Source organism: Staurois parvus, unplaced genomic scaffold (assembly GCF_062004578.1).
Source record: "Staurois parvus isolate SC_StPar_1 unplaced genomic scaffold, SC_StPar_1.0 ptg000114l, whole genome shotgun sequence".
In the NCBI taxonomy this organism is placed as follows: Eukaryota; Metazoa; Chordata; class Amphibia; order Anura; family Ranidae; genus Staurois; species Staurois parvus.
Window position 1 is genome coordinate 4824741 of NW_028317910.1, and position 25765 is coordinate 4850505.

The following is a 25765-nucleotide window of genomic DNA, read 5'->3' on the forward strand; positions in this document are numbered from 1 at the left end:
TATGTATGAATGGGAGTTAGGGACCTTAGATTGTACACCCCTTGAGGGTTAGGGACTGATGTGAATGTACAATATATATGTAAAGCGCTGCGTATATTGATGGCGCTATATAAGTACCTGTACTACTACTACTAGTACTGGGAGCTGGAAGAGCTGAGAGCGCTTAAAGAAGCAAGGAGACCTCAGAAGTATGATGTTGCTCATTCACAGTCCAGTAAGCAGGCTGGAGGTAGGGAAGTGACACAGGAAGCTACAGATCTGCTGTACAGAGCAGTGAGGTCAGCCTTTGCCATGGGGTGTGACTGACGGGCATTGCAAACATCTTATACTTTTGTATAATCATTGCACAAAACACATTATATGTATGCAAATTTTCCGTTGATAGTGTCTGCTAATTGTTGGCATTTTTAATAAACCTGATGCTAGATTTTGTTATAGGATGGGGGGAACATGATTTTGGCTATTTAATCTGGCAACAGGGCAATTATAGTAGCTTATGAGTAAGCATCAGGGGTGTCCCGAGGCAGGTGCGGGGGGTGCGGTCCGCACTGAGTGACACCGACCACACGGGGTGACACCGGACCCACTCCACAAAAAGGTAAGTTGTAAAGCAAGCCGACGATCCCCGCAGGATGGATCGGATCTGTAGATTGAGCATAATGGATCAGAGTCCGATACATTATGCTCAATCCGCAGATCCGATCCATTCTGCAGGAATCGTCGGAGGGGGTGTCACCAAGTGTTACCGCACCGGGTGACACCAACCCTAGGGACGCCTCTGGTAAGCATGTTAGTTGAAGTGTGAGCTTAGCTGGAGTTCTGACTCTTTATTAATCCGTAACGTCTCTTGTTTCTAAAAAATGAATCAACCGGTCTCTAAGGGATTGTTGAGTTTTGTGATTGGGGGAGCAGTTGAGGGGTGGTAAAAACCTGGCTCAACCATGGGTTTTTACTGTCCCCCAGTTGCTCTCCTTTTTGCTGCAGAGGCAGTGGCCAGGATGTACACATGAATTATACCCCCTGTAGTGCTTGGTGGGTTGTACCAAAACCCATTCAAACAAAGAGGGCTTTGCTGCAACCACCCAGCAAACAACGGTTACAGTGCACTTGTCGGGTATTTAGGGAGTTAAAGCAGGTGTTGAGGAGGAAACACAACGCCTCCTTACTGCCTGTCTAAAGTTCTCTGAAGAGTGATCCAAACGCGGATTGCTCTTTAGACAGCAAAACCAGTGTAAATGAGGCCTAAGACACCTTGGCTGCATTTGACTGCCGCTTTTTGAACAAATGACAAACAAACTTAATATAGCTGAATCATCACTCCGCACATACCTGTAACAGTTGTTGTTGTACTTGTTGTAACTTCCCAGCGCAGTCAGACAACCCTGGCAGATGGCGTACGAGAAAAAGATTTGGGTCCCTGCATCCATCCACACCTGCGATATAAACAATGATTACAAAGCTTTTCTATGCCACCACAATCAACATGACATCAATACCTGCATCACTTCAATCAATGTTTATTATTGTTTTTACGTTATTAAGGTCACTTTTTCTCCCAGAGACAATGGCCAACAGGATAAAAAGAGAATCTCCTTAGTGGGGACACAGACAGCAAATGTGATCAAGGTCCTAAGCCTTCTCTACTCTGTTCAAAGCTAAAAGTAAAGTTATGACTTCAGCTAAACTTCCAGTGAAGCAATAAAAAAATATCCAATTAAGCCAGGTTGCTGGTTGCATTGTCTGACACACAGCTAGGGAGCATTTTCAAAGCTTAGAAGAAGTTCCTTCCAAAATCTGTGGTCAGCCCAGGTGTAAAGTTATGTCAAATAAGTGCACTAAAACTACACAATCTTTCCCCTTTTCACCTGTATTTTCCAGGGGCAGCACTGCAGGATATTTCAATTCTGTCCTCTGAAGCATTCACACTATACAATTATTGTCTGAGCTTGTAGTTCTGGTCTGAAATCCTGTTTATATGCTGCCCATGACCCACCTCACCTGAGGGTCCGTCAGTCGGCTGATGTCTGGATTCAGATAGAACATGATCCCCTGATAGGATCCAGGGAGTGTCACTCCTCGAATCAATAGGACGAACAACATCACGTATGGAAAGGTAGCAGTGAAGTATACAACCTGTCAGCAGGAAGCAGTGTTAGACAACAGACAAAAAAGTTAATAACTATACAGTATATAATAAAACAAAACACACAACATACACTATACTGGCCAAAAGTTTGTGGACACCTGACTATCACAATTATAAGCTTGGTGTACATCCCAATCCAAAACCATTGCCATTATTATGGAGTTGGCCCCACTATTGAGACTACAACAGCTTTCTAGAAAGGCTTTCTAAAAAATTTTGGCAACCTATGCCTATATGGCCAAATGAGCATTTGTGAGGGTAGAGACTGATATTGGATGAGAAGACCTGGGGACAACCTGCATTCCAATTCGTCCCAAAGGTGTTCAGAAGGGTTGAGGTTGTGGCTCTGTGCAGGCCACTTGAGTTCCTCCACACCAAATGGATCAAACCATGTCTTTTCGGAGCTGGTTTTGTACACAGGGGTGTAGCCACAGAGATGGACCTTCCCCAAACTGCTGCCACATGGTTGGAAGCACACAATTATCTAAAATGTTTTTGAATGTTGTGGCATTAACAGTACAGTTCACTAGAAATACCTGGACTCGATCATCTGAAAATGTTTGGTGACATAGTGCACATGTTACAATGATAAGACTGATTCATACAAATTGGAAGTTGAATAGCAATAATGGAATAAGTTAAACTTGGTGGACAATTGTCCTTTTCAAAGGCATGTGTACATGAGCACATTATTTGTGTCAGTATTGCTTTTCTCCCCATGTAATTCCAAAGGAATGCTAAAGCTGCTTGAAAACGCTTAGGAGGAGGTCAAATGCAGGTCAGAAGATCAAATTCACCTATGAATGTTCTCAGATTAATCCAAGAAATGTGTCAGACCAATCTCAAATATAACCTTGATGAACCTCAAAGCATGCTACATTGTCCCCATGACACAAGACCTTAGTAGGTTATCATGGGGTATGGTCTATAAATGGTAATGACAGTTTCACCTTTCCAGTGGATTTGACGCCTTTCCAGATACAGAAGTAACAGATGATCCAGGCGAGGAGGAGACACAGTGCTAGCTCCCAGCGGAGTGATCCCAGGTGCTCAATCCCAGAGGACAAGCCCAGCGCCCGTTTTCTGATAATATATAGACAAATGATCTTATTATTAAGGCTTCAGTGACAACCAAAAATTTAACTATTTGCCTGATTTATAATTCACATTTACTATAGTATTTGCTGGCACATTCAGCCCTCAAAAAGAGATTTTGGATTAGATAAATTGGATTGGATAAAATACTGTATATGTGAAAAAGGTGACCACGGCTCCAGAGGCATTGTCCACTTTGAAGTTGTTGTAAACCCTTACATATATCCAATGAAGTAAATGCCTCGGGCGATACACAGAGATTAAATAAATCCTCCTAAATCAGCTATAGCTGTTTATCTGCAGTCTTCTCTTCTCTACATCCATTCAAGGTCCAGAATTTATCAAGCTTGGCTGAGCATTCAGAAAAAAAGGGGGCCTAGAGCTGAAATAACACACTTCAGAGTTCAGTGAGGAGAGCTCTGACAGCTGATTGGAGAGAAGAGACACACAGCACACAGGAACAGATCTAAGGCTGTCAATCTGCTGGAGTTCCCTCCCGTCACCATTTTTCTCTTGAAGTCAGGAAAAGTTGTCAGACGTTATTTATGGTGATAACATGAATGAAGCAGCATACTGAAATTACATTTAGTGCCAAGCATACATCATAGAGGGATATGCTTTGTTCATATTTCATGCCAGATGTTTACAACCACTTTAAAGCTAGCCATAGATGGCACAATTTTTTCTCATTCAGCCCACAGACTGAGGGAGGAAAAATCAACAGATTCCCCTATGTAGGCCAACAGCATAGATAGAGGTATTTCCACTATCAGCTATTGTATTCAGGAAGCTGCAGCACCCATGGCAACCTGAATACAGTGGCACCATTGAACAATTACTGCATCCAATAGGATGAAGTCACTGTTCGGTTGATAATTTTCCACCTGGCTCAATCAATGTTTTTAATTGACTTTTCTTGAGTTGGATTCTGCTTGAGGCTTCCATGACCAGCCTTAGACCTAAACAAAACTTCATACATGTGAATCCATCAATAAATAGACTCGGAGTTGTCAAGGACACAAGGAAACTCATGGGCTGTTGAATGGCAAGCAAATTACTTGGTGGTCCTTTAATATATCTATGAAGCTAATCACAAAGTTCAAAAAAGTTCAGTAAAAATCCATCAAATGTATATATTCCAAATAAAAAAAAAATGTATATATTCCAAATACTGGGCTATGACACTCATCATCTGTCCCAGCAAACGGGGAGCTAAGTTTTCTTGATGGATAACATATTGCATATATTGAAAACAACAGTTACTACCACATGCAAGTGAAGCTGTATCTGTGTATACAATATTATTGATCTGATAACTTGCCTGCACAAGTTGCTTCAATGGATAACGGACTTTGTAAATCTAGCAAGCATTTAACAGGATATATATATTTATGTTAAGACATCTTTGTACATGTATTTATCAGTTTATTATTTTTTTCTACACTATATAACACTACTTTCATTCTGTAATTGGGAACTTATTCCTCTGTGAACAAACTATACCCCAATGGCATTTTGTTTCACCACTGCTACCTGACCTTCACATATGTTTTCAAACATGTTTATTGTGTATTGGAGTAGTACTTGTTTATTTACACACCCAGCACATGCTATCGCCTTCCCTTCGGCTGAGAATGTGTTTGATCCCTAAAGTGCATATTCCTTATTGAATTCAGATTTTTGGAGAATGATTGTTATCATAGATAACCTATCAGGCATGTTGGCTATAAGAACTATATTATTGCGGTTTATCTTTGTATGATTACGTTATCAATGTTGAACTGGTGCTACAGTGCCACAGTGGTGCTACATTCAATAGTATTGTGTTTTTATGAAATATGTTTTTATTCTTGTGATCCCAAGATATGCATGTTTACAGTAGATCTAGAATTATCTATGGGCAGCACAGTGGCTAAATGGTTAGCACTTCCTCCTGGCAGTACTAGGGCCGTTGGTTTGAATCCCAACCACGGCACCACCTGCCTGGAGTTTGCATGTTCTCCCTGTGCCTGCGTGGGTTTCCTCCGAGTACTCCGGTTTTCTCCCACACTCTAAAGACATGCTGGTAGGTGAATTGGATCCTGTCTAAATTGTCCCTAGTATGTATATGTATGAATGTGAGTTAGGGACCTTAGATTGTACGCCCCTTGAGGATTAGGGACTGATGTGAATGTACAATATATATGTAAAGCGCTGCGTAAATTGACGGCGCTATATAAGTACTTGAAATAAATAAATCTATATTTTCAAAGGACATTATTTGAAATACAACACATGCTTTCACTTTCGGTGTGGTGATCTTTATATGGATAACATTTGACGTATAATACCCTTCCTTTTGACTACCTTGATAGTAACATCTGCGGTTTCATATAACAATGTATTAATTTTAGGAAACCTTATATTACATGAAGGACCCATGGATATTACACATACAGGAAAACTGAACTGCAGTGTAAAGGTTTATTTATATATCAACTCTTTTTGAAAAACATTTAAAATAGCTTCTGGTCCACTATAAGGGGAAAACGTTTATTAAGTTGTTTTCTTTTCTTTTGGGCTTTTTGTTGTCTTTTGGTAGTCTCAGTAAAAGTAATTATTCATTTTTGCATAAATAATTTTCTTGGGTTTAGTCTTTACCCATTTTTGTATCATTCAGGTTATCAATATAGGTTAGCAGAGTTTATAGAAATAAGAATTTGTATGCCTGTTTGGCTTATAGATGATGACCAGATATCAGATTTATAGATTCATACAAACCCTAGCTCCAGTTTGAAGGTTGCTGTATATCTACACATAACTTGGCATATAACAAACAAAAAAAAGAAATCAAACACAGATATCCAGCTTCAAATGATACTGTAAATAAAAAAGACATATTCTGTACGTTTCATGGGTAGTTCACTTACTCCCAAAATTCCACCACAGGGGAGGTAGCATTTGGAGACGCTGTATAATTCTGGGAATAATTGATGTCATCAACACAGTTTTCTGTAGAGTAAAGAGACATAGATGACAGACGAGATAAAAACACATATTTTTGTGAGGACAGGGGGAAATCTACTTCTCTAGACCAGTCAAGTAACATGTAAGGCAGGCCATAGACGGGACATTTATCGGCCGAATTGTCGGCCGAACGAAAAATTGGCCGATATTCACGCCATTAGTGGGGCAATGTCGTCAACCGATTTTCGCGGTTCTTGTCGTTTCTTTTTATCGGTCATGCTGGAAAATCTATGAAAAACAGCCATTTTTCGCAAGCATTGGTGGCAGCGATAACCGATTTTTCATTTATCGGCCGATAATTCGGCCGATAAATGTCCCGTCTATGGCCAGCCTAAGTCTTAATGCTGAGAAGGTGTAAAATAACTAGACAGATCATGCTTAAAAATGACCTCATAAAATTAAAACCAGGATTAACCACCTATTGAGATTGCTCTTTTACAATAAACTCAAGCCTTGATGAAAGAGAATATGTGTATGACCATTGAAACGAGATGGCTAACGACTCTTGATAGATCCTTCTAATGTGGTCAAACTAAATTAATATCTGAAATAATCACTGTGGTTAAGTGCTCCCCTTCTTTCCTTCATTGCAAGAACTTAGAAGGTGACAGTATCATGACACTCAGTGCAGCACCAACAGTGCACTGTACAAGGCAACTATATGTCTAACCCCCCCTCCCCCCCCCTTACCTGTATTCCAGCTGTGGTTGCAAGAAGCCCAAGGCAGTTCAGCTGTAAATGAGCTGAACAGATAAAAGAGAGCCCAGGCAAGGATAACAATATAATAGATGTTCAGGTAGGACTCAATCACTTGTGAGGCATAGCCGATGCCTGTAAAAAACAAAACGAAAAGGTGTAATTAGCTTCACTCTCATATTCAAATGTTTTATGAAAACCAAAAATGAAGAGCAACAAGAGCAAGTAATAGTTCCCAACTGTTTGAGATGGGGAAAAAAGGTATCCTTTCAGTGCTAACATTCTTATGGAAAACACAGGCACTCCATACCATTGCAAGCTGATCTCCAAACAGATGTAAAAGACACAAAATAAAGATTTGTATTTATTAAAAACCATTAAATATGTGACCACAAACATGTAAACATGAAAGCCTCTAACAGCTTGCCCTTACTAGAAACATAGAAAAGTAACGGCAGAAAAAGACCTAGTGGTCCGCCGAGTTTGCCCGTTTTTGTTTTTTTATTGGGTGTCTGTTTGTTTGTTGTTTTTTTTTGGGGGGGGGGGCTTTGTTTTTTTGTTTTCTTTTTTGTCTGAGTATAGATCTATGTTTGTCCCAAGCATGTTTGAAGCTGTTTACTGTTGACTTGCTCACTACCTCTGCTGGACGTTTATTCCAAGCATCAGCTACTCTTTCAGTAAAATAGTACTTTCTAAGATTAGTTTTGAACTTTCCTCCATTTACTTCAACATGTTGCCGGCCGGCCTATAGCGGATTGATGGCGGTTCCTCTTCTCCCTGTGACTGGGCATCATATGATGTCATGTGGATTGCGCGGCTTTTTACCACATGATCGGCTGTGACCTGTCACAGCCGATCATAAGTGTAAACACACAGTGATCACTCACTGTTACCATCTACTTCTCCTCACACACTGATCTTGTGTGAGGAGGAGAACCTAGGAACAGTGAGTTTTTCAAACCCTTTTGTGACGGACGCGAGATCGCTGCCACCAATATGTGACGATCCCACGATCACTGTCACCAATATGTGACGGACGCGGCGTCAGACCCCTGACCTTCTCACCAAACTCATGACCGAAGGACTGGCCAATCTGAAGCTGTGATGTCACATTCGTAACAATGCCACACCCAGCAGCACCATGCACAACGATTTTCCAGCTAATGGACCACAATCGATGTACCGGCAGCCTGAGCGATTGTTACTGGGTCAGGTTAACTACGAAATTAACCGTTCACACTGCCACCACCTCCTTTTTGTACAGAGAAAGAGGAAACTCTGCGATATCCGCAATAACACTATAATGGTCGAGGTAATCGTCTGTATAACACAGTCACCGCAGGCCGGTTATACAGAGGGTTAAACAAACACAGTAGCATTCTTTTTAGAGGCAGGAATTTGTAAATTGCAATTAAGAGCTATAGAAAAGGTTCAACACTTTCAGAAGGAAAGATTTATTACTGAAAAGTCAAAAAGGGGTGCAATAAAATTATTTACAGAACAAAGATGTAACCAATATATATATATAAACATACAGAGAACAACAGCACAACAAAGAGATAACAGAGAGAGGTTGAAAAGTTAAAGTACTTGCCAAAGTCCTGGGTTAGCAGATCAAGTTTCAGAGCGAAAACCTTATCCTGCGGTACCACCCGAAAAAATAGAAATGGCTTCCCACAAAGTTTAGTAACCAGAAGGCTGCAAAGGGGGGAATCCGCAAGTCTGAGAAAGGAGGAGGTGTTGGGCATGAAGTGGAGTTATAAGAGAGATGTTTACGTCCTGTCCACCATCCACAATGACACCTCGGTGGAAATTCATGGAAGATGCGGTCCCATCCAAAAACCTGAATGTATCCACGATTATAATCGGTTCATGGGGGGGGGGTGGATTTAAATGATCAGATACTACAGCCCTATTTGTCAACAAGAAAGTCTCTCTTCTGGTACAAAAAAGTTGCAATTTATGTTTTCCATTTGGCCAGTTACAATACATTTGTCATCTATCAAAAGTCAACATAAAGACCCACCACCTTCCTCAAATATATAGAAGAAATTATCACTGCCCTGATCTACCAGCAAGGATCCCCCCAGAAAACATTAGCTCTGATTGTGTGAACAGACTTCACGAGCGTCATTTTCCAGAAAATATTCCACCCACAGAATCAAGAAGAATACGCCCAAAAAAATGTTGGGTATGCGGCAGAAGAGGAGTTAGGAAAGACACCAGCGTTCATTGTTCACAATGTCCCTACCAACCAGGCCTTTACATCGGAGACTGCTTCTGACGTTATGACACATCACTAAAATATTAGTTCCCCTTATTTTTCCCAGTTTCTAAAATTTGTGCTGATCATTTGCCTGCTGCCTTGATTGACCATGCCTTTGCCTTCCACGTTAATTGACCCTTGCCTTTTTACCGACAATGCCTCTGCCTGCCATCTAGATTGCTTCTAAACCGCTTTTCTGGCTTCCCCCTGAACTGACCCTGGCCTGTTTACCGACAATGCTTTTGCCTGCCGTCTGGATTGTTTCTAAACCACGTTTCTGCCTTTCAGATGCACTGACCACGGCCTGTCAATCGACCCTGTTTTTTGCCTGCCGCTTGAACTGATCTTTTGGCCTGGTACAGTAGTAGTGGGATGCAAGATAACACAGAGGTCTCACATATGTGAAGGGTTATAGAGTAGAGAAAACCAGTTTTTGGTTTTCACTGGGTTTTGTAATTCCCGGATCAGGGTCTGTTAGTCTGGAGGCTTCGAAGAGATTGGGTGGGACGAAGCTGCTACCCCTGTGGCCAGGTCTTACCTGACCTAGTCCCGAAGCCTGATGTTTCTTCCTGCTGCCTGGACCAGTACTGTGCTGACCATATCTCTGCCTTTTGCCTGTAATGACCCAGGACCTTTTATGGACCATGCTCTTGCCTGCTACCTGAACCAGTGCTTTGGCTGTGCTGACCATACCTCTGCCTGCTGCCTGTAATGACCCAGGAGTTTTTATGGACCATGTTCTTGCATGCTACCTTAACTAGTACTTGGCTGTGCTGACCATACATTGGGGATTTTGCTTTCCAAAATGGGGTAATTTTGTGGGCAATTCTATTGTCCTGGTGCTCCAGGGCCTTTGGAAATGTGATAGGTAGTGTCATGCACCGCCTGGCGGAGTCTCTAGAAACCCACAGCGCGGGGTTCCTCAGGGCGCGGGGTCTAAGTCCCAATCTGCTTATTCACCAGGGCCCCTGATGGTGGGGATGGACTTGGATCAGACTGAGACCAGGTCGCGACCCCCGAGTATGTCTGGCAGTGGTAGAGAGCACCGTCAGGGGTGTGCGGGAAATAGAGCCTGACGTGAAGAGGCTGGCAGGCCTGGTAACAGGGACAGATCCGTACGGGATGGATGGATCATCAGGGTAACGTAAGGAGTAGTCAGGCAGGCCAGGTCAGCAACGTGCGGGCAGCGAGGTACCAGAGGATCAGGCAGAAGAATGGTCGGGTCAAGCAGGAGACAATCAGCAGGGTCAGGATCAATGCAGAGGTCGGCAACAGGAAGCTTCACAGGATCAGAATACAGGAACAGGACAATAAGACCAAACGGCAACTTGTGTCTGTGCAGGGCTGGATTATATAGCCCGCCTGACGCTGACAGGTGCGCCTGGGTCCTAGTGCCTGCCAGCGCTGTCATAGGTGACAGGCGCGCCTGGGTCCTAGTGCCTGCCTGCATATCTTGTCGGACACCTACGCATGTGCAGACTCGTGCGTCGCGGTGATCCCTGACAGGAAGTCAGGAAATTAGATGTGTAATTTTTGCCCCTAGAACGCTTGATGGTACTACTTGGATGTTGGGCATCTGTATGTGACCGGGCTGTAAAAAAGTCTCACACCTGTGGTATCACCAAACTCAGGACAAGTAGCAGAATGTATTTTGAGGTGTAAGCCTTGGTATGTACATGCTATGTGTTAGAAATATTTTATAAATTGACAAATTTGTGTAAAAAAAAATATGTTTTCATTTTCTTTCCACATTTTTCAAAAACTTGTGGAAAATAATTACACATTAAAAAGACTCATGCCTCATAGAATATAGGTTGGGGTGTTTTCTCTCCAAAATGGGATCATTTTGTGGGTCATTCCATTGTCCTGGTGGTCCAGGTCCTTCATAAATGTGATAGGTAGTCAGAAAATTAAAAGTGCAATTTATGCCTCTAGAACTCCTGATGGTGCTACTTGGATGTTGGGCCTCTGTATGTGGCCAGGCTGTGTAAAAGTCCCACACATGTGGTATTGTCATTTTCAGGACAAGTAGCAGAATGTATTTTGTGGGTAATTCCATTGTCCTGGTGCTCCAGGGCCTTCAAAGTTAGGTAGTCAAGAAATTATACGTGTAATTTATGCCCCTAGAACGCCTGATGGTGCTACTTGGATGTTGGGCTCCTGTATGTGGCCAGGCTTTGTAAAAGTCTCACACATGTAGTATTGCCAAACTCAGGACAAGTAGCAGAATGTGTTTTGGGGTGTAATTCTTGGTTTGTACATGCTATATGTTAGAAATATCTTATAAACTGACACCTTTTTGTAGAAAAAAAACATTTTTTTTTTCCTTTCCACATTTTTCAAAAACTTGTGAAAAAAAATTACATGTTCAAAAGACTCATTATGCCTCATAGAATATTCGTTGGGGTGTTTTCTTTCCAAAATGGTGTCATTTTGTGGGTAATCCCATTGTCCTGGTGCTCCAGAGCCTTCAAAAATGTGATAGGTAGTCATGAAATTAAAAGTGTAAATTATGCCTCTAGAATGCCTGATGGTGCTACTTGGATCTTGAGCCTCTGTATGTGGCCGGCTGTGTAAAAGTCTCACATATGTGGTATCGCCATACTCAGGAGCAGTAGCAGAATGCGTTTTGTGGTGTATTTGCAAGTATGCATATGCATATGTGTGAGAAATAACTTGTTAGTATGAAAATATAATTTTCCCAAGAATTGATGGAAAAAATGACAACCTCAAAAAATTCATCATGCCTCTTACTAAATAGCTTGGACTGTCTACTTTCCAAAAATGGGTCATTTGGGGGGTATTTGTACTTTCCTGGCATGTTAGGGCTTCAAGAAATGAGATAGATCTTCAGTACATCAGGTGTGATCAATTTTCAATGATTGGTACCATAGCTTGTAGACTCTGTAACTTTCACACAGACTAAATAATATACCCTGATTTGGGTTATTTTTACCAAAGAAATGTAGCAGTAAAAATTTTGGCCTAAATTTATGAAGAAAATGTACTTATTTGCAAAATGTTTAATAGAAACAAAAAAAGTGGGTTTTTTTCACTCTTTTTTCACTTATTTTGCAAACAATCAAAAAAAAAACCAGTGGTGATTAAGTACCACCAAACTAAAGCTCTATCTCTGAAAAAAATGATAAAAGTTTTGTTGAGGTACAGTGTACCATGATGGAGTAATTGTCATTCAAAGTGCAAGAGCACTGAAAGCTAAAAATGGTCTGGACAGGAAGGGCAGGAAGGGGGTAAAGGTGCCCAGTATTGAGGTGGTTAGGGTCATGTCCCCTTGTTCTTGATTTTGGTTTTGTGTTGAAAATACTGCCCTCCTGAACCTTATTCACCCCCTTGAAGTATTTAAAGGTTTCAATCATGTCTCCCTTTTCCCTTCTTTCCTCCAGACTGGTCATGTTAAGTTCCTAAAGTTGCTCTTAATATGTTTTATCCCCCAGACCTTTCACCATTTTTGTTACCTGTCTCTGGACTCGTTCTATCTTATCAATATCTTTTTGTAAGTGAGGTCTCTAGAACTGGACACAATATTCTAAATGAGGTCCCAGAGATCAGAGATGAAAGTTCAGCCTTCAAATGTAATTATGAATCCATTCTTTTTAATTTATCCACTGGGCACATTGATGAATACAGCTGTCTGCATTCTTAAAATGTTTCACTAGAAGGTGCTGTCTGATTTCAATAGGAAATGGATGTCGCTCAGTTAGGTTAGAATTAGAACCGAGTGAGAATTAAGTTTTGCAAAGTCTTTGCAGAAAGCAAGATGAAGAGGAAAGTGCACATCTACTAATATTTTGTATCAGATATTAGTGATTAGAGAGAATGGAATGGTTTATGGGAAGTTGCATATGAAAAAGGGACAATTAAAAATGTAGGAACATGTTTTAAAAATGCATAAGCAGCTGGTTTCCTAAAAACAGACGTTTTTATATTTCGGAACTGCATTTTTGTGGTGGGGCTTTTTAGGCACCAATGTATACCAAAATTTCTGACACAAACCATGTGCTATATAATGCACAGTTTTTGTCGAAAATGTACAGTTGTGTTCAAAATAATAGCAGTGTGTTGAAAAAAGTGAATAAAGGTCAAAATCCTTCTAAGAGCTTTTATTTCCATACACACAAATGCATTGGGATATTAATATTAGACTGTTCAACAAAAATAGCAGTGTTTGTATTCTTCTTTACAAACTCAAACATTCACTATATAAACTGAAAAATGTTTGAAGATTTTGCTTTCCTTTGAATCACTTAATGAATATTTAGTTGTATAAGCACTGTTTCTGAGAACTGCTGTACATCTGTGTTGCATGGAGTCAACCAACTTCTGGCACCTGTGAACAGGTATTCCAGCCCAGGATGATTGGACTACATTCCACAGTTCTTCTCTATTTCTTGGTTTTGCCTCAGAAACTGCATTTTTGATGTCACCCCACAAGTTTTCTATTGGATTAAGATCCGGGGATTGGGCTGGCCACTCCATGACATCAATTTTGTTGGTCTGGAACCAAGATGTTGCACGTTTACTGGTGTGTTTGGGGTCATTGTCTTGTTGGAACACCCATTTCAAGGGCATTTCCTCTTCAGCATAAGGCAGCATGACCTCTTCAAGTATTCCGATGTATTCAAACTGATCCATGATCCCTGGTATGCGATAAATAGGCCCAACACCATAGTATGAGAAACATCCCCATATCATAATGCTTGCGCAACCATGCTTCACTGTCTTCACAGTGTACTGTGGCTTGAATTCAGTGTTTGGGGGTCGTCTGACAAACTGTCTCCGGCCACTAGACCCAAAAAGAACAATCTTACTTTCATCCGTCCACAAAATGTTGCGCCATTTCTCTTTAGGCCAGTCAATGTGCTCTTTGGCAAATTGTAACCTCTTCAGCACATGTCTTTTTTTCAACAGTGGGACTTTGCGGGGGCTTCTTGCAGATAGCTTGGCTTCACATAGGCGTCTTCTAATTGTAACAGTACTCACAAGTAACTTTACACCTTCTTTGATCTTCCTGGAGCTGATTGTTGGCTGAGTCCTTGCCATTTTGGCTATTCTTCTATCCATTCGAAAGGTAGTTTTTTGCTTTCTTCCACGTCTTTCAGGTTTTGGTTGCCATTTTAAAGCATTTGCGATCATTTTAGCTGAGCAGCCTATCATTTTCTGCACTTCTTTATTTGTTTTCCCCTCTCCAATCAACTTTTTAATCAAGGTACGCTGTTCTTCTGAACAATGTCTGGAACAACCCATTTTCCTCAGAATTTCAGAGAGAATTGCACTGTAACATGTACAACAATTGCTGCCTTCCTTCCTTAAATAAGGGCAATAATTGCCACCTGTTTTTCAAAGAATGACCTCACTAATAGAACTCCACACTGCTATTATTTTGAACATGCCCCTATCAATTAGTGATTCAATTACACAGAATCAGCAGCATGCATGTCATGACTGTTGGGTTTGTTGGATTTCTATTACTCTACTACACCTGCTAGTAAATTATTTGCCATGTAGAAATATCATTTCTACCAAAATCAGTGATTGATCAGGTTAGTGATGTCTGACTGCTATTATTTTGAACACAACTGTACTTATATACTGCTGCCTAAAAAGTCCCACCACAAAAATGTAGTTTTTATTGGGACGTTGGCAGAAGTTCCTCCATGTTTTTTGATAATGCAATCTTTTTTATATTGCCAGCATCCAATACTTCACGTCAATTCTTATTATCCATTTGTATATTCTTGAATCTGTATACTAATAAAGCAGTGTATGTGTATTTAAAGTAAAATTTGTTATAAAAGATAAATCATTCTCGGCAAAAAAAAAATCATAAGCATGGGTTAGCTTCAGTAAAAACCATATTTTAAAGTGATCATAAGATTTCAAGACACAAGCAGCTGAAGTTCTTTACAAATCTTGTCTATGAAAGTTCAGCCAGGCTCCCTTCCACACCTCCCTATTAAAGTAAACCCTTGCTTTGTTAAACAATACATTCAGTTTAAGCCCTGGTTCACACTGATGCGGTGCGGAATTCGTAGTATTTTCTGTGTGAATTCCGCACCGCATCAGAATTGCACCCCGTTCATGCGAACCGCTGCGGTTGTGTATGTTAAAAACACCCCGAAAGTGGTCCGCAAAACATGATGTGATGCGCAGAATCGGATCGCATAAGTGTGAATATCCATGCGATCCGATTCTAGTGTGGACCCAAAAAAGGGTCCTGCGCCTTTTTGGTGCGGGTGCGTTGCGATTGGAGCCATACAAAATGTATGGTTACAATCACGTCACACACAAATTGTATGTGATCTGCACAGGAATGCGGTGCGGTTCCTGTACGAATCACATGCGATATACGACACCGCATATATGTGAACCAAGGAATAAATGGAAATGAAACAAAAAATATTTAAGTATACATATAACAAACATTATAAATACCTTTTTCCCCTATTTGCAAATGATCACATACCCTTTGTTCGAAGGTGCAGAAGGAAATTAAGGAGGAGAAACAGCAGTACACTGATCTTCCAGTGAATGGCTGTTCATGCGGGGGGGGGGGGGCATGACAGCATAAGTCTGATCATGGGATTAGCTCCCAGCACAGCCAGAAAACTGACCATGCTCTGCTCTCATACGTAGTGTGGTCAGTTTTTAATAGGAAAGCAGAGAGACTGGCAGGAACACCAGGGATTTCCACCAAAGGAAACAATACAAAGATTACAGGATACTTTTTCATACAAGTACATGGTACAGCAGGCACATATCAGGAATATGAATTGTTGGGTTTACATATTCTTTAATCCTTTAAAATGATGGGTCAGGAGGTAAGATACAATGTGGGCAAGCTTAGCTTTTACAGAAAATGTTGTATTTGCATATAATTTGAGCTGCCTATATCTCTGGACCTGATGATAGTTCGGTATAATGTTTTTAATAAATGTAACATCTGCTTAAGCATTTTATTATATGTTCAGCTTGAATTAACCTTTGACAGGTTTACTTTAATTGCACTAAAATCTTTTTATAAATCAATTAAGCAAACACAACAGGCTTAATTTGCTTTGTACCCATTTAGTTGCCACACTTTAGAAGAAAGTATTCTTGGGAATTATTTTAAACTGTTGGCAGCTATGCAGTATACGCAACGCAACACTAATCTGAGCAGCATAAAGACCTTCCAATATTTGTTTAGAACTGCAATTTCCAGCAAGCCCTGTGAGTCATGTCACACAATACAAAGTTGGCAGTTGTGTTTTGTTTTCACTCGCCATTGTCAAGCTGGGACAAACGTTTCTCAGTCACTGGCAGGGTTCTTTTTTTGGCTGCTTTGAGGCCTGAAATTCCCCCCATCGGGTCGTGTGAAACTGGGTGACCGAGCTGAATAGTGAATGGGGACAACAATGGAACAAACCAAACTGACCTTCGAAGAGGGGGCAGATTTTCCTCCAGGCGGTGACACCCCCTTGGTTGGTGTACTGGCCCAGTGCCGTCTCAAGGAAGAAGACCGGAATCCCACAGGTAAAAAGGAAGATCAGGTAAGGGATGAAGAAGGCTCCTGAGACAAGAACATGCATAAAGAAATCAGTACCACAAAACTAAAAAAAACATGACAGGTTCCATATGGAAAAATAATGGGCTTCACTTACTGAGATCGCTCTTAGGGTTAACAGTATCAGGTGATACAGCAGGGACACCATTTACCAAAAGCAGCAATGATCCATATGTGTGTGTGATCTGAAAATCGCATTGCTGGGAGCAGATGACACAAGTTGCTTACTATTGCCTTTACTTGCCAGAAAATTGTGTGCCTCCAATGGCTGTTCACAGTTTTTGGCTACAAAGTTAGCTTCTCAAACAAAGTAAAACTAAGAGATACACAGGGGAGACGTTTCTGGTTAAAAAATGTAATAGCCATCTTGAGGTGTTTCATTACAATTAAAGTGGAAGTAAACTCCCTTAATAAACATCAACTATATTTAATTCTTATGCTGCTAGGAAGGTATAATATATTTACTTGTTTTACTTTTTTTTTTTTACAATTCTTAAGTTGCTTCCTATTTTCTAGCCTAGTCCAAAATTATGTCATACATCCCAGGAGTCTTCATGGGCATTTTTTATTTCATCTGGAGGAGGGGAGGGTGGGCTTCCTCAGCTAAGCATGCTCACCAGCCTTCATGCCTGAGCTAATGAGAGATGGATTCTAGGAAGTAAATGCTACATGAATTGTCTGCCCTCACTCAAGAAGGCTGCAGCTAGGAGATTGTTTTTCAAAGTGATCTCTCAACAAAATAAAGCATGGAGACATGGATGGATAGGTACAGTACATTTGCTGTGAATATTAAAAATGAACTCAACAGCGTTTTCAGTTTGTGGTGCTCAGATACAGTTAAAAGAGAAGTGTGGCTAAAGCCTTTCTGGCCATACTAGTCTTCTGGGTCAGAGAAGTGCATTTACTTTTGCTCTCCTGTGACCCAGAATCAGTTGACAGTGGGCTAAAGACCACTGCCAACTGACTTCACAGAGCCACTGCAAACTCAAGAAGGATCCCGACCATATTGCTGGGATTCACCTAGCTGCCTTTTGAAGAGGTGGCTCCATGTCTTAGCGCACAGTTGAGAGCTGAAGCCTGCTGCGCCCGCTTTCTCTCCTGCTTAGTACTCCCGTGAGCACTGGAAAAGAGGAGCAGAGAGCAGTGACTGACAGTCGCCGCTTACTGCTCCAAGAAAACCAAGAACGGAGCAATCAGTCATAGGATTGCTCAGTCCACAGTTTTGGAGCTGGGGGGGCAGCTGCAGCATTAGACCAATGCTGCAGCATGGAGGTAAGCACGCATGTTTGTTTTTTTTAAGTAGCCCAAACTTCTCCTTTAAGCTCCACTTTAAAGCTGCAGATCTAAAAGAATTTAAAGCAATGTTTGAAATCACATTAACAGGGTAAAGCTTATATGAGATTTTAATAATTGGGGTTACATCTACTTTAAAGTGATTGCAAAGTATCAGTCATTTTTTTTCAAAATAACAACCTTGTGATACTTACCTGCTCTGTAGAATAGTTTTGCACAGAGTCATCCTGATCCTCCTCTTCTGGGGTCCCCCATCAGTGCTACTGGCTCCCCACCCCCCCGCTGATTGTCCCCATAGCAGGCGGCTTGCTATAGGGACACTTGTGCAGGCTTGTACCTGAGCCGCCTCTGTGTCTATAGACACACTCAGTGCGGCTCAGCCCCACCCCCTGCTCCCTCCTTACTGACTGCGATTGACAGCAGCAGCCAATAGCTCACGTTGCTGTGTCTGAGCCAGTGAGGAGAGAGGGCACTATTCCCTCATGCACCATGCTGGATCAACATCAGATTCAGGTAAGTATTTGGGGGATAGGTGAGGGGGGAGCTGCACTTTAAAGGTTTTTTCACTGTAGCGCCCTCTAGGTAGCTAGGTTTGTTGTTTTGTAGTTAGAGGCTGGGTTGCAGCCTGGAATGAGTCAGCCTGGGAGTGAGGTAGTGAGTTCACCTCAGCACAGGCTGGGAGGCTCTACAGGTCAGGGCTTCTGGAGTCGTACCACCGTTCCAGACACTTTGAGAGCTTTCTGGAAGTGAGGCGGACGAGTGGAAGAGACCCAGCTTTGCATGTTTAGGGGAACTTGGCCAATCCCAAGGCAGGAGGCTGGGCATGGTGACCAAGAACAACCCTTAAATGTGACAGAGCCTGAGGAGCAGGAGAGTCAGGTGGACGATGGATTCAGAGAAGGCAAGAGTGTGGAGCCTGGGAGGGGGCCCCAGGGGGAAAGAGGGCGGCAGGATGCCTGAGCAGCAGGGAAGGAAAGCCCTGTGAAAGGCTTGAAAGCAGCTACCAACCCACCACCCAGACAAGACAGAACAGTGTGAGTACACCTACACCCCCAGATGAAGGCAGAGGGCGGTTAGGTGCAAGACCCAACAAGTTCTCATCTGGGACTACTTAATTGCTAGATCTTCAAATACCTTGCCCAGGAATGCCCTCAGTGCAGCAGGGTGAAGAGGAAGGATTAATTTGTGGTTTGAGGAGGTACATTAAGGGGACTTTAGAGTTCCTTAAAGAGACAGTGCTATTTTTTGTAGCTTTACATCTTTTTGTACAGTGTACAGGTTGCTAAGAAGTTTGTCCTCAAGTCTGTAGTTCCTTGGGCATCCCATATACCCCTAGACCCCATCCATGTGTTAACCCTTTTAATAAAAACCAGGTCAAGGACTATTGACTGACTACAAGTCTGCAAATGTGGAATGTGTGTTGCTTGGCCATGCAGGGTTTAGGGGGCCCCAAAACAAATCCAGTGGCCCCCAAGAGGGTAGTGCTACATTACCTTAATTCAGAGAATGCATTAAGGTAAAAAAAACCTTTAACCTTTACAAGCACTTTAAGTTGAAGTCCCTGACAGAGATACCACACCAAGGCTCCAGGGCTTTTACTTTACCAAAATCATGTAAGCCTCTGTCACCATAAAGAAAATAACTTTCTCTGACATAGTTTGCAAGTAACTACAAGCAAAAAATGCCTCAAGGCATTCTGCAGCAGGCCAAATGTAAACTCAAATCTTTTTTCCAGAAAACAATAAAAATATTTGATAGAAAAAAGGAGGAAATGGGGAAAGGGATTTTTAAAACTAAATCTGCCTACAAATGTAATACAACGTTTGCCCAGTGATGAGTAGATTGGGGAACAGCCACCACTCCAGGTCAGCTCAGATATGCCAACTGCAGCTCTCATTGGTACTGATTGAAAATGACAGGCTCTCCTGAAAGCTGTTCAAACATGGGAAGTCCACAGAAACCATACAGATAGAATCCCTGGGGGGCGCTGAATACAGAACCACAGCACTGTAAATTAAAACAACTAAGCTATTGTGCTTCCAGCTGTGTCTTATTCTAGAAAAAGGTGTGATCAAATTGATCTGGCCTACAGTAGATTGCTTTGGTGGTGAGGAAGTAATTAGCAGAGGAACAAAGATTGTTGGTGGAAACATCCCTCCTGCCGTATTTTAACACCTTGGATCTGTAAGCTAATATTTACCAAGAAAAATAATATAATAGCAAATTAAATGATCCTAAGGTTCAGCAAATATGTTGATGTGCGAGCGTCATACACAGAAGTCCATCTCTCAACCTTTTGAGATGGTAAGAAGGGTACCTAATATTAGATCAGCGATGCATCCTGCCATACCTTCTGCCTCTCTCATATGGAGAAAACAAATACACCAAAGCTGGGTACAACACTATAAGAAAATCAGAAGAAACATTCCGTAAGATGAGCAGCTGGTCGATTATCTGTTCGTTAGTATTGTCCTTTCGACAGCTGATTCTGACTGTTCAGACTAAATAAAACAAAGACGCAAGCTAGAAAAATGTTATTGTACACAAAGTCCGATTTTTGCTCAATGTGTACAGTAATCATATGGAAAAAAATAATATAGAAAAACGAGCATGATCAGAAGCATAGAACAACCTGGAAGAAGGTGGCAAAAAAACAGAAATCGTACAGAAGAAAGAATGCCTTTGTCAATCAAGAATTTTTGTACAAGTCAAAGGGGAGCTCCAGTCAAACATAAAAAATAAAATTCAGCGGCTACAGAAAATGTAGCTGCTGACTTCTAAAAAACAGCTACTTACCTGTCCCACGATCCAGTGGTGCACTCCCTGAAGATGGTTTCACCAGCCATCCTCATTTCCCTGTGTTGGCATCCTAAGTGTGAGCACCTGGCTGTGACCGCTTGCTAGGAGGGAGAGAGGCGGTCACAGTGGAAGTGGGAGCGGGTACCTGTCAAACTCGGGTATCTCCCCCCCCCCTCCCCCACAGGTGCCAATTCCTCATGGGGAGCAGGGGACCAATACTTACAACGGAACTTCCCCTTTTGGTTCGAGCTCCATTTTTATACCATGGTTGGTTACATCATGATACACACCTTTGTGGAAAATCGGATAATCATTCCTCCAATTTTCTTATAGTGTGTACCCCATTTAATATGGCGATATTTTCCAGCTGTGTATATGCCATTGTGTATTCCCCAAAGTTTTTTAAGGGTTTGATTTGACCACAGTCAAAAGCTAATATAAAGGTTGCGCTTCAATAATAAAAGTCGAATATCTCTGATGATAAGGGTGTGACTCATTAGACACACCAAGACACCTTGTATTCATTGGCAAGGTGCAAGATGCCAGCTTGGCTTAATGCCCAGATCTGGCTGAATCTTAAAGTGCAACTTTACTCTTTCAATCAACATGAACTATTTTGAATCCTTATGCTGTTAGCCTTAGTAAACAGATAGAAGGTATATTATATTTACTTGTTTTAAACTTTTTTTTTTTTTACATTTCCTCAGTTGTTTCCTGGTTTGTGGCCTAGGCCAAAATGATGTCATATATCCCAGGAGTCTTCACAAGCATTTTTCTTCTTTCTCCTGGAGGAGGGGAGGAGGGGCTTTCTCAGCTAAGCATTTCCTCCTGCCTGCATGCCTGGCCTATGGGCAGATGGATTCCAGGAAGTAAATACTACATGAATCATCTGCCCTTAAGCAGGCCATACATGGATTGCAATTCAGCTGGTTAAGCAGGGATCCATGTATGAGCACTGTGGTTTTACAGAAGTCGACTTCTGTCGCCGCTTAATCAGTTTTGCAGGCTATAGCCTGCACCACTGATCAGTGCATGCTGATAGCGGGGAAGTCTTCCTGCTGTCAGATTACAAAAACTTGTGTGTGGACTGGGGAATGGAGTTTTTTTGGTTCAACCCACTGGCTGAGCGAAAAAAAAGTGGCTCATCAATGGGCTGCCTTACTCAAGATGGCTACAGCTAGAAATGCTGGGGGATGGGGGGGGTTTAAAGTGATTTTTTCAATAAAATAAAGCATTGCGACATGGATGAATGGGTGGGTTTGTATTGAATATGAAAAATGATTTAAATAGTGTTTGTGATTTGTGGTGTTCAGGTATAGTTGAGTTCTATTTTAAAGTGGAACTGAAATCATAAAGTGAAGATTTGCCATGTTATATGGAGCCTCTAAAAATGTTAATTGTGCCTTAGGTCTACCCTGGAAAATGTAGAATTTTTTCGAAATTACTCTTGAAAAAAATCAAAGCACTAGCTGGTATATGAGGGTGCTTAGACACTCCTGTGCCTACATATCTGCATGTGGGTGCAAAATGGCAGAAAACACTCAGAGTCCAGGTATGAACCACAGGAATATATATTGCAATAAAGTTCGGCAATACAACAAGCCCAGCTAGAAGGCAACCCAACCAGAAGAATTCACAGGATGTAACAGCAAAGTATTAGAGCAGTTGGTGTCAGGTGTGTCAACAGAGTCTGTCTCAAGGGGCAGCATGCAGCCTGGTTGGTCTGTACTTCCAGGAAAGATGGTGTATCCCTGCATTTTCCCTACTCATTTGGAACCTTTCCATGATGCTAAGCACTGTCCTTGACAGATGGGAGACGTATCCTTACTCTAGCCACATGCAACATACACGTCAAGCCTGGGAACCAGGGTCTTAGGTAGACTCTGCTAGGCCCAAGATGGCCACCAAATTCACATGGGGTGCCAGCATCCAATCAGATAGCTGCTCTTGTGACCCAGGAAACCATAGAGGAGCTAGATTCCTCTTGACGTCCTCTCCCTCTGCAGTGCTGCTGCGGTTGAGTGCCACCTGCAGAGGAGAAAATAGACTGCACCTGCCTACATGCAGTATGAGAATTCAGTCACTGCTGCCTCTACCTGCCATTCTCAGGAGATTTAGGATAAGATTTGGTGATGACACGGTTATACTGCTCATTGTTCTCCTTGCTGGAGGTTCTGACATGAGGAGGCAAAAGCACTATATCTACTATCTAGGTGCTCTTACCCGAAGATGTTGAGTCACAACCACAGCATTACCCTTATTTAAATGTCTGAGCAAGCATAGTAACTAAAAAAAGATTACTACTGAGGGGCTTGTGGCCACAAATGGGCAGTTCCCACATGATTAGTGGTGGAACTACCAGAAAGTAGGTGTGATTTAAGCAGGACCATCCAGAAGGTGGGTGTGATCTGGATGTGGCCACCTGGAAGGAGGGCATGATCTGTGTGGGCTGTGGGTCTGGTCACAGTGTCCCAGGCCTGAGACAAAGATGTTGACGAGTATAAGATGTCCACTACATAAAGACACACTGCAGAACAAGGAAAAGTAAGTCAATAATGGGAAAGGATCAGTTGGAGGGAGACCACAGGTAATACTGGTGACCAGTAGTTATGAGAAAATCTGCAGGGGTTTGATATGTACATAGTTTTGCCCCAACCCAGTTAAAGTCTAAGGCCCTTTTCACACGATAAGGTCCGCCTGTCCATTTTTCAAGCGGACCCGATTGGACGCTCCATTGATCTTTATGGACCAGCAGGTGTAAACAGACGTGTCCATTTACACTCCCCTGCATCCAATCCTGTCCGCAAAAGAAGGATGGGGATCCATTCCTCATCTGTCTGGCTGATCGGATGACAGTTGGATGGAAATGGACAAGCGGTCCTTTTTCAACCGACAGCCCATAGAGGACAGTGGGTTATGTCTGTGTCCACTCTGCGGAGCAGACATGGACCTGTCATCTGCTTGCTCAGTAGGGATCAGCAGGCAGATCCCCCGCTGAGCAAGTAGATCCACTGATGGGTCCACCCTGTGCGAAAGGATGCCTAAGGAGGGGGTTGGGGGGTGAATCTTGTTATTCAATTCTGGCCAATTGTAGGGCATATAGGTAAGCAATTGTCAAACAAGAGGCATAGGGAGCTGAACGCTGCCATGGGGGACATGTCCTGATGCCAAAATTAGGAAAATTAAAATAATTTTAAAGTATCTCTCCCTACACAGAGCTGTCAGTTCTCCCTAACAGATACAACACACTGACTATACTGACTAACCCTAACCTTAATCATCCAACACGCACTGACTAAATGACTGCCATGAGCCCATCCTTTTAATGATAGGAAGTTGGGTTGTGCATTATAGGTTTTCCTTGTTTCTGGGGGTACTTCTCTGAAAAAAAGGTTTGCAAATACTGGGAATCTGCCACAAACTCATGCACCTGAACCTCATCCCCAGCAACTTGTCCTTTGCCATCTGTGTGCCTATTTTTGGGCACAGCTTTCAGATATTTTTTCCTCTTTAGTGTAGTTTGATTTTTTTAAGGTAATATGGAAAAACAAAAGTTTTTAAATAGGAATTATTTCAAAAGCAGAAAATGACCTATTTAGGGTGAATGCAAAGAACAATAATATAGTCATTTTCTTTATTTTTTGCATGAGCACAACCTTTCTGAAAGGTGTGTACCCCAAGGTGGAGTCTGATAAATGCTTCCTGCATTGTGATTCTGGGAAGGCTTTGCTCCATTGATGGAACATCAGTTTAGATGCACAGTCCCTGGATGCTAATCAGAAAGTACGGTACAATTGGCAGTAATCAGAAGATGGCACAGGGCATTAGACAAATGCAGATCCCAGCCTGTAGGGATGAACAAGAGAAATGAAAATGTGTATGTCTCGCTATAGAGTCATCAGGACATGTCTATGTGTTACACTGACACATACTACATGTCTGCAGCTTGCAGTTTTGTTGTAAATGTAGATAGCCTCTGGCTGTGGAGGGACAAAGACGTCTGGAAATTTTGCTCCTGGAGGTGATTTATGTTTTCAAAGTATTAGATTAAATTATGTATAATACCTCTTCAGCCTTGTAGCACTCCTCCTCTTGGGGAGACCCCCTAAGCAGTATGGCAGTCTTAGGGTTGGGTTCCTTCTTACCTTTGATTGTTGAACTCTATTCAAGGAGAGAGGGTTTTGGGGTGCAGGATACCCAAAAATAGCACAAAAATAGGACAAGCACTCTGGTAGCAGAAGGCCCTTTAGCAGCCTCTTGGTAATTGGTGGTCAAGTGAGAGCAGCCAGACAGATCCATAACCCTATAAGAGCAGTCACAGTCCTCCTTAAAGTCGAATTCCAGTCAAAACTCACAAACGCTAAATCTACTCCTACCCCCATTCTATCTATTCTATCTAATCCTGTAAAGAAAGTATTGAGATACTTACCTATTCTGAATGCACTCCGGTCCAATCCCAGGCTCTTCAGATGCACCATAGTAACTCTATGGGTGACATAATCTCCTAGGCATTTCCCAGCCGTTGTCGGCTTTCACTCCTGCAGAGAAGCTGCCGATGGAGACAGGACTGGAGCAGCTTCAGAATAAGTAAGTATAGTGATCTTTTCTTTACAGGTTAGATAAAATAGCCTTAGAATGGTGGTGGGAGTAGGTTTGGTGTTGGCAAGGTTTTCATGGATATCCACTTTAAGCTGGCCATACACATAAATATTTTTTTTGTTCAGCCTGCACGATGAAAGGAGAAAAATCTAGCAGATTCCTCCAACTAAGCAATACAGTGTGAATGGACATATCTCTCACTATGGCTATTTCATTTTAACAGGTGGCCTAAACAGCTTGAACAACATCTGACTGGATGCAGTCCTTATTCTGCTAACAAGTTTCTGCCTGGCTCCTTCAA

The 25765-nt window shown here is 42.0% G+C and overlaps 1 protein-coding gene across 1 annotated transcript in view; it reads right to left on the reverse strand.

The window, feature by feature from the left end:
- SLC6A12 (solute carrier family 6 member 12) overlaps window positions 1–25765 on the reverse strand; it is a 60542-nt gene that overhangs the window by 12007 nt on the left and 22770 nt on the right. Inside the window, exons 3-8 of the mRNA XM_089671762.1 lie at window positions 16645–16779; window positions 6938–7078; window positions 6151–6232; window positions 3097–3229; window positions 1999–2133; window positions 1330–1433 (exon numbers count right to left, since the gene is read on the reverse strand). Of these exons, the coding sequence (XP_089527888.1) occupies window positions 1330–1433; window positions 1999–2133; window positions 3097–3229; window positions 6151–6232; window positions 6938–7078; window positions 16645–16779 (730 nt within the window). The remainder of the gene's footprint in view (window positions 1–1329; window positions 1434–1998; window positions 2134–3096; window positions 3230–6150; window positions 6233–6937; window positions 7079–16644; window positions 16780–25765) is intronic.